Source organism: Atta colombica, unplaced genomic scaffold, assembly GCF_001594045.1.
Source record: "Atta colombica isolate Treedump-2 unplaced genomic scaffold, Acol1.0 scaffold9, whole genome shotgun sequence".
In the NCBI taxonomy this organism is placed as follows: Eukaryota; Metazoa; Arthropoda; class Insecta; order Hymenoptera; family Formicidae; genus Atta; species Atta colombica.
Genome location: NW_017259583.1, coordinates 2,977,845 through 2,987,360, shown reverse-complemented (window position 1 = coordinate 2,987,360; position 9,516 = coordinate 2,977,845). Strand labels below are relative to the sequence as shown.

The 9,516-nt window shown below is 33.0% G+C and overlaps 1 protein-coding gene across 1 annotated transcript in view; it reads left to right on the top strand.

The window, feature by feature from the left end:
- The first annotated feature begins 2,869 nt into the window (after positions 1-2,869).
- Positions 2,870-9,516, top strand: part of LOC108693338 — a 7,721-nt gene continuing 1,074 nt past the window's right edge. Inside the window, exons 1-3 of the mRNA XM_018202231.1 lie at positions 2,870-3,075; positions 9,073-9,145; positions 9,217-9,378. Coding sequence (XP_018057720.1) covers positions 9,074-9,145; positions 9,217-9,378 — 234 coding nt within the window. The 5' untranslated portion in view covers positions 2,870-3,075; position 9,073. The remainder of the gene's footprint in view (positions 3,076-9,072; positions 9,146-9,216; positions 9,379-9,516) is intronic.

The window sequence follows — 9,516 nt, the reverse complement described above, 5'->3', positions numbered from 1 at the left end:
TTTTAAATTATATTTTTTATTAATATCAAGATTTTGTAATTAGGCCTTTATTCCACCCATTCCCTTCAATTCTAACCTTGTCATTCTTTCAACATTTCTCAAAGATGTACTATCTAAAAGATAATATTTTTTTATTTTTTATAATACTATTTTATATTAACGTTTCCAAAAACAAAATTCTAAAATTGTTTAAACTTATTTGCAATATGTTTGTATATCTTTTTAAAATGCCATTATAACTAAGGCGTATTTTTACAATATTTTGAGTTGACGCGCGTGAATTATAATTCTCAAAAATTGCGATAATTACAAAATATGATGGAGAATAAATTGGCTGTACTAAACTATATAAATCCAATTATTGCAATTGTTATTTTCTATTCTAGCATAAACATTGCAAAAGCGATTTTACTTTTACGTATGATACACATATCTTTTATATTAATAAAAATTATTATGTATATATTATGTGTGATATACTTTTTAATTATGTATAATCTATAATGTAAATATATATATGTACATATATATGTACATAAAAGTACACACACACACACACACACACACACAGATCATGCAAAAAATGAGGAAAGTTTAATTATTCGGAATTGCCGCGTAAACGCTCGCTTTCTCAATTGATATGGAATAGTCATCCACGCGTGTAAAACCATTTATTACCTATGTGCGCAAATACAGCGGCAATGTCAGTCGGTTCATCGCGGTGTTATCTCGAGGTCACGCAACGTGCGCAAACTAACAAGCACGTTAATGCAGCACGTCGACTGTCTTGGACTCTTTCTTCTAGAATCTATCGCGGAAAATTACATTGTGGCGTAACAACGATATACGTAATTATACACGTCATTCTCTGTAAATCGCGTAAATACACATTTGCAGATAGATTGGAAAGAGCATATCTTACACGTATCATAATTTACGCTTTTCATAAAACATTATTACTCATATCACGTTTGTCCTTATAATTCAATTATATTCTTAAGAATGCAAAAACATTCCATTGTTGACCTTGCAACTACGTCTTAGAATATTGTGAGTCTTTCATTTTACTTATAATATTTGCATAGCGATAAGTTTCACGCGCAGAAAATTTTAATAAAATGGGCATGATTTCCTATCAGGAAAATTGAACGTCTAGTAAAACTTACATACTTTTTTAGATCTCTAGGAAAGTTATGTGAAATCATTAATTCGTCGCCGCTCGGAGTTAACGACTGTGTCGAAGGAATTTGACGGAGATGTAACTCGCGTGGAAAGTCGCGGACGCCGAGACTTTCCCGGGGGAGCGAGACGTGCGACACGATCTTCGTACAGAGGATTGGATGAGCAGCAATGTTTACCCTCACCGGCCTGTCACGAGCAACTTCACGTTTCTCGGAGCTGGAGATAAAGTCTCGCGTGGAGAGCGATTCGTATAAAAAAGAAAAGCACAGCTCTTTCAAGTACAGCTCTGGATGTACCAGAGTAGCGCAAAGGTCATGTTTGACTTAACAATCATATCACATTAAAGAATTACCAAGCTTACTTATTATATATTTATTGTAATATATCTATTTATAACCCATTTATAACTCAAGCAGAACAAGTCAGGATAACGTCAAAATGACATTAAAATAAATCGGAAATGATTGAGAAATGACTTTTAATGATCATTTTGGAATCATTTTGATATCACAATGACTTCTGCTTGGATAATTATTTTTAATATACTTATTTGACGACAGATAATCAGAACAAAAATAGTTATCAAAATGGCCAATAGGAAAGTTGTCGGCGTTTGACTGAAATAAAAAAGGATCGCGCTACATGTACATCTGGTACATCTATTAGGTTGGCAAGAAAGTAATTGTGTTTTTTTTAAAGGCATCTATCAGTAAAAACCGCAATTACTTTCTTACCAATCAATATAAATATATCTAAATATATCTCTCTAAAATAAAGTTTCAGCTTAAGAATCTCTTTTTTAAATTGTGATATGACAATTTTTAAGGAGTTATGAGCAATTAAAGTCAAAATGACCCTTTTATTTAATCCGCGATAATTCAGTAACCAAAAATCATAGGAATATTTTTAAAAAACAATTTTGTAGGGAAAGTATCAAATTTTCACAATAATCAAAAATTTTCTCAAATTTGTTTTGAGCACATTACAAATCCACAAAGTGAGAAAATTTTCCGTCTTTTTCAACTAGTTTTTGATATGTAAAAATTATCAAACTCAACGTAAAAAATGTAGGAAGCTTTTAAAAATAGGGATTTCAAACTTTAAAACCCTTTTTTTTTTAAATTTAAATTTCATTCATTATTGACGAAGATATTGTATATACAACTTGGAGCTAAAACTCAATTACTTCCTTGCCAACTCAATAGATCTCCACTCTCAAGAGCCTCGCACTCTCCTACCACATCTGACGATATACGCCGCGATATACGCCGTTCGCGTAAGGGTCCGAGCACAGAATTGTCGTAACACTTATTTAAACTTAAATTGTAGAAGTAACGCACAAGCTTTCACGTGTGACATATAACTTATTGCCATGTCTAAGAGACTAATAAATCGTACGTCATACGCCAAAAGTGTACCTTGTGCGTTACTTACGTCTACAACTTAAGTCTCCAAGTAAGTGTTACGACAATTCTTGTGCTCAAATCCTAAGTCGCGGTAGCGCACCGCGGAACCGATACGCGCGCGTCCGCGTAGGCCTCCCCGTCGTCGCCGCGGTGTTGGTATACCCGACCCGTGGCACCGATGTAGGTGTGTTACGGCGTCGTAGGTGTATGCCACATCGCGGTTTGGCGCGGCCGCCGCGGCACTGTTCTTGGCACAGTTTCTGGTCATCTCCTATTGCGAGCGGAACGCGCGCGCGTGCTGGACCTGCGTGCGATCTTTTACCGCGTCTCTCGTCTCGCCGCGCCACGTCGCATCACGTCACGTCACGTTCCGCGGTCTCGTTCGTCTGCAGCATCCGCGTACGTTTTCCCGTGTAGGCACGCACGGTGCACCTGCGCGATCGATCCCGAGGGAAAAGAGAGAAGATCTCGCGTTCTCCGAAGAAAAGTGAGTACGCGAACGATCGCGAATCGCCGAAACCTTCCGCCCGCGGAATCTTACGATCGGTGACATTTAGCGCGCTGGATCGCTATTTGTATTATTATTGTATTATTACTGGCGGATTGAAGTGCTTGATACGCAATATTATAGTAAGATCAACGTTTTCTTTCGATTGAACGGTCGATTAAATTGTCGGTGATAAAAGGTAACAGAATGTAAACGGTGATGCGTAAACAAGGAGGCTTGGATAGTGATGTAACTGATCATTCAAACAGCGTTTTACAGTGCTGTAATAACTTGATCGTGACAATTCGCATCCGTGCAGAATTTAATTTTTATTAACTTACCGTTCGATCGCTATTTCTAAATTATTTTAAATTATTAACGGAGCTATCATTAATGTCCATTATTATTATTATTATTATTATTATTATTATAATATTCTAATTAATAAAAACAATTATATATATATATATTTAAATATTTATATATGTATAGATATTTTATGTATATATTTATGAATGTATATAGTATGAAAAAGTACTATAGTACGAAAAAGTTCGACAAACTCCGAAGAAAAGTTTCGCAAAAATTATAAAGCACAAGAAATTGCGTTTAAGTGTGCGAGGTAAAGGAAGGTCGCACGTTAATCGTGACTGAGGTATAAAAATAAAATATGTGCAATTTCGCATAGCAAAATCTTTAGATATGCTTCGTAAATACGCGTGACTTGGAAAGACCATGTCTTACTCGTAATTTACGCTTTTCATAAAGCAAGTGTGACAAGAGCAATTGTGACTTGTCACAACGGTGTATGTATTTTTGTATACACAAGTGCTTACAAATTATTTAATTGACGCTGGCATTTCTCGTATTCGTATAAAATACTCGAGACGACTTTTGCGTGTGTTTTGCGGAAACGCGATGGCTTATTAACACCATTAGCAGGAGATCTTTTAAGACTCGTGACAGATGCGATAAGATTTACAAAATCAATCTACTGTTCGCGCATACGAATGCGCAGCAGCATTCTTGATCGCGTGATCAACGCGAAAGTGAAACAAAGTATTGGGTGCTTCCATTTAATGACATAAGTAGACACAAGTGTCGTTCTGTCTTTGTCACTCTCTGAATGTTAAGAAAGATAGAACGCTTGTGTCATCAAATGGAAAGCACTCATTATTAGTAGACATCGGATTCTTATGCAATTTCATATTTTTTTAAAAAGCAGCTAGGAAAATAACATCAAAATAGAAATTTATCTTAATAAAAAAGCATTCTAAAAATGCATATTTATTTGCGCATATTGTGCATATTGGCATATTTGTGCAAATTTGTATATTTTATGCATGTCTGCAAAAAATATCTGCAAAAAATGTTTAATTATTAGTATAACGATAAGTATATAACTTATAATTAAAAAAACTTATAATTAAAAATTTTTTTTAATCTCACAAAGAACAGTTTTGCTTAAGCATCTGTAAAATGAGCCAGATACAAAAATAATTTTATTAGACTGTCGAAATAATTTATATAGTTGTTAGAATGTCGAAACTTTTGCTTATGCTTGAGTCCTACATAAGATATTGCAAAACCAATTTGTTTCTTCTTTTATTTTTTTTTTAATAAGAACTATCGATCAGTCTTCAAAGCAACTTAACTTTAACGATTGAATATCGATCTTCTCCATTTTTTGCTTCTCTTGACATACTGCACCCTTTCTTCTTACATTAATTGATTATCGGAAGGCACGCGAAATATTTTGACAAAGAATCCGTCTTTTCCCTTTCCTTCTTGATTAATCATTGTAACTGGGTCAAGAAAACCCATATTGGCCGATTTAGTAGGCCGATCAAATAGTATCGTATATTTTTAAACGGTGTTTTTTTTGCGCTTACTCATCGCCTAAATTTAACGTCAATCGCACGCAACGTGCCAATCGTATTCACGTCGATTACGACAATGTCTTCCGCAAGAATTCTTTTTTTTTTTTCGTTATCTTTGTTGTATAATATACGTAAGTGTATGTTCATGATAAATGTTCGACCGTCACTGTATGCATCGTTCTTAAAAATGCAAATTAATGCCTACATCGGAATCATTAGATAGAATTATTACACCTACTTTCTAAAATTTTTAAAGTGAATTGTTACTTTAAAGAATAAAATTTCGTTTTTAAAGATTGAAAATTGATCCACTCTTTTTCAAGGCCAGCTCAATTTTCACCCTTTAGAAAGAACTCCAAAAAATTTCACTCCAAAAAATTTAGAAAGAACCAATACCAATGTAATACATTAATTTTTAGAAAATAAAATAATATTTATAAACCACAAAATGTTTTATAAACGCGTGTATCAAACCGATTTTATTCGGAATATAAAAATCCGTTATTATTAATAAATTTACGTAAGCGTAAGTACATGAATCCATTATTTATTTATAATTTTCAGCCTTTAAAGTAAGATTCCACTCCAAAAGATTTAGAGAGAATCAATACGTAATACGTTAATTTTTGTAAAATAAAATAAGATTTACAAATCACAAAATGTTTTTTAAACGCGTTTATCGAATCTGAAATTAATCGACACTTCATTCGGAATATAAATATGTTCGTATTATTAATTAATTTACGCAGGTGTACATAAATCCATTATTAGTTCATAATTTAACATCAATGTGTATATTTTCTATTTTCATAATTGATACTTCTTATGATACTTATGATACTTAATAATCAATGCCTTCGGAAACGGTTGCGCAAACGCGTAATACTACTCGTATATCGCGATGACTTGAAGCAGACTGGTATAATACCGACATTTAAAACGTTCGTTCCCTTAGAAAAATGATCTCTGAGCTCACAGTGATCTCTTGTGTAGTGACGTAATCTCTTTTTGCGCAAGCCGGATAGAATCGTGCATTTCAGCGGCGCATTCTTCCGGGATGCACCTCCGAACAGCAATCTTGTCTATTAACAGGGGCAACTTACTATCTTAACTTAGGATCCGGAATGTATTGAAGAATGAGATTAAAGATGAAAGATTGAAATTTCACCAATGAGGACAAAGAAGTTTTGGCTCCTTTTCTGATTGATCAAACTTCAATCTTTCAATTTCATTCTTCAATATATAGTCTGATTTCAGCCTTACGAGAATTACAATTGTAATTTTAGAAGTTTTCATCATACAAAATGATTTATCATCACGCTTTTATTATTATTTTATTTCTCTGTTAAATTGCAGCTTCTTTTCATGAAAAGAACTATTTTTTTCTAAAGCATCTAAAAATTTAATCAAATGCAAATGTAGAAATAATTATTTTAAATTATCTTAATAATTATTTAAAAGATACTTTGTTTAATATTAGAAATAATTATGTTGGATCATCCAAATAATTATATTATATATTCAAGCCAATTGCTAGAATTTTAAAACTTTTTCTATTATCATTGTGCTTCAGCGCGTTTCCTACATATAATTATATTTCGATACTTTATAATTATTTTTAGACCTGGTCTAATTTATATTTCAATATTTTCTGCATGTATATCTTCTCTAATAAAATGTCGAAGGTCCAGTAGCGATACACTCGTCATCGCTGATTATAACATCTAAAGTGAGAAAATTCATGTAAAATTTATGCATTCCTGTGCGAACTATTCGTCAATAAAATCGAAACCGGTTATAGCTCGACAAACTTACAAAATGCGCTAGAAATTCTTCGTTGACTAGTCTGACACCGTATAGAACAATTCTCTAATTAATCATGTCATTTAATTGTTCCATATTTTCCATTTAACGTCCATGAAACTAACAATGAGTTCCGCAAGTCTTTCACGCTGTTTAATAAATTTGCTTTGGACCTTCAACGATCATCTTACGAAACACACAAGAAACATTCTGCAATTTTTCTTCCTTCTGTTGTCACGAATCGAGATCACCGAGATAGGTATCGAGGCCTCTTAATGTCTGACGCTTTTTTCAAGCCACGCTCTCTGCCGGTCAAGTACAGCCGTCAATTTACCATGAACTACCAAGGTAATCTTAATCAGCCGGTCATCATTCGACGGTGATGTGGTGGCTTTTTTCGCAAAGTAAACGGCGTAGAATCGTGCAGAGACACGTTTCCTTATGAGGATCAGAAGACCTCGACTTGGTCGGCGAACGTACAGTCGCGACTGCGTATACACGATTTTGTAGCGATCTTGTTTCCTCAGTCGACCTCAGATCGGAGACAGGCTCAAAGAAATATTGATCTGAGCAAAATACGCCTACCTTCGTCTGTTGCTATTCGCTTGGACAAAAAATGGAAAACGAACTCCGTTTTATGCGATGACTGTATACACTTAAATATCAAAGGAGCAATATCTCAATTCCTTGAGTTAATATTTTGTTGTTTTTAATTTCTATTTATGTCAAAATATAAATCAATCCAATCTATTTCAGTGCTCCAATCTAGTTTCAAAGTAAACATCGTCCATATTATTAACGTATGCATTTAAGTAAATAATAAACTAAATTTGAATCAAACTGAATATATTTTCTTGAATTAAAGGATGCTTAATTTTCAATAAGAGATGCAGATGATATAGTGAATTATTCTATATCTTTATTATTTGTTAAATAGAAATAAAATGATCACTTATACTCTATCTCTTGCTGGAAAGCACCATAAATTAGAGACGCTGTATCAGAATCTGGCCACGAGCGATTTTGTCAAAATTCTTCAAAGAGAATCCTACAATGTAACACAATGTATAATAATAACATAGTGATCATTTCTCTATTTAATATTGGCAAACAATAAAGATGTAATGATTCACTGTGTTACATTATGTTATACTCTGTCTCTTGCTGGAAAGCAAAATTGTTTAACTCTATTATTTTATTTAAATTAATAACGTATTGAAGGAGCAGTAGCGACCTGTAAATATAAAATAATTCAAATCATGTATAATTTGACATTATATTTAATTTAACAATGTACTTTAAAAATAATCGTAGAAAGATCGTAAAGTATTCAAAATTTTAAACATAATTACGTCGTGTCTTTTTATCCGCAGAGGATGTATCTATTTCTCGCCACCGGATATCGAATCCCTGAGTATTGGAGAAATAATAATAAACGCCGGAAGGAAGGTCAGCGACGACGAATACGCGACTCGTTTAGTGTCTAAAATAGAAGCGAGCGCGCGATACATGCCAATGACCCAAATTTCCCTTATTCTCGACATAACACGAATTAACTTCTCGCGCGCGATGTTGCGATACATTGCAGCGAGAATGGATCACGTTGTCGCATCATCGCCCAATATTCCGTAATTCACTGCGTCATCATCCGTAATTGGTGGATGAGGTGCGGGTGGGTGTGGCGAATTTATGATAGGATTATGCAAAGCATATTCTGATATATTTTGATCAAGATAATGTCGCGAAAAAAATCGAGTTTAGAAACACAGTTTTTCTATATCTCTTATTTAATATTTTCAAAAATTGATGATTAAAGAATGTTAATTCAAGGAATACATAAAAGTCAACAAAAAATCGAACAAAATCGAAATGACTTTATTTTGAGTTTTAACATCAATAAACAGTCAAATGTTATAATTAGAAATCATTTTGATTTTCATTATTTTGACTTCAAAATAAAATCATTTCGACTTGATGTGTCCCTTGGAAACTTATTTTTCTTAGTTTATTAGCAAATACTACTTTTAGCAATTTTTCATCTATTATAATACTTTCATCTATTATAATATTTCATCTATTATAATTTCATCTATTAATGTTTATCAGATTTGATAAAAGATAGAAAAAGAAGAGATTAATATTCAATATTAGAAAAAAAATATTGCAGAAACTCACATATAACAAAATTATATTTGTAATGATGAATAATACACATTTGTTATCTATTTAAATATTTTGTAAATACTAATAGTAATAATATTAATAAATAGTAATATTAATTCGATAAAATAATGGAACTGTTACTTTATTTTAGAATGCAGCTGACGACCTGTTGCAGATGTTGTTCCCTGAAAACAGGAACAATTTTCAGTGGAGTATGTGGCATCGTAAGTACATCATTTCTATATTTTCACAACTCGCACGTGATTCAATTATTACGTAAACCGATTTCGTGCAGATACTAGCTGTGCTTTTCCTGATCCTGATCTTCACGGCGAACGTAGAATGGAAAACGATAATCATCGACATTCTAGACAAAACAGCCGTAAAGATTATCTTCGCCATCAACCTCTGCATGACCATCCTCATCTCTACGTTACTCATAATCGGCGCTTTAAGGGTAAAGAAATATTGACATCTATGTATAATAAAATATTGCAGAAAAATAATGAGAGACATTTAAAATTATCAAATTGCAGACATAAAGTCACTAAATGTTTAGAATTTTTTAATCTAAAATGTTTGTGTAAACACAATA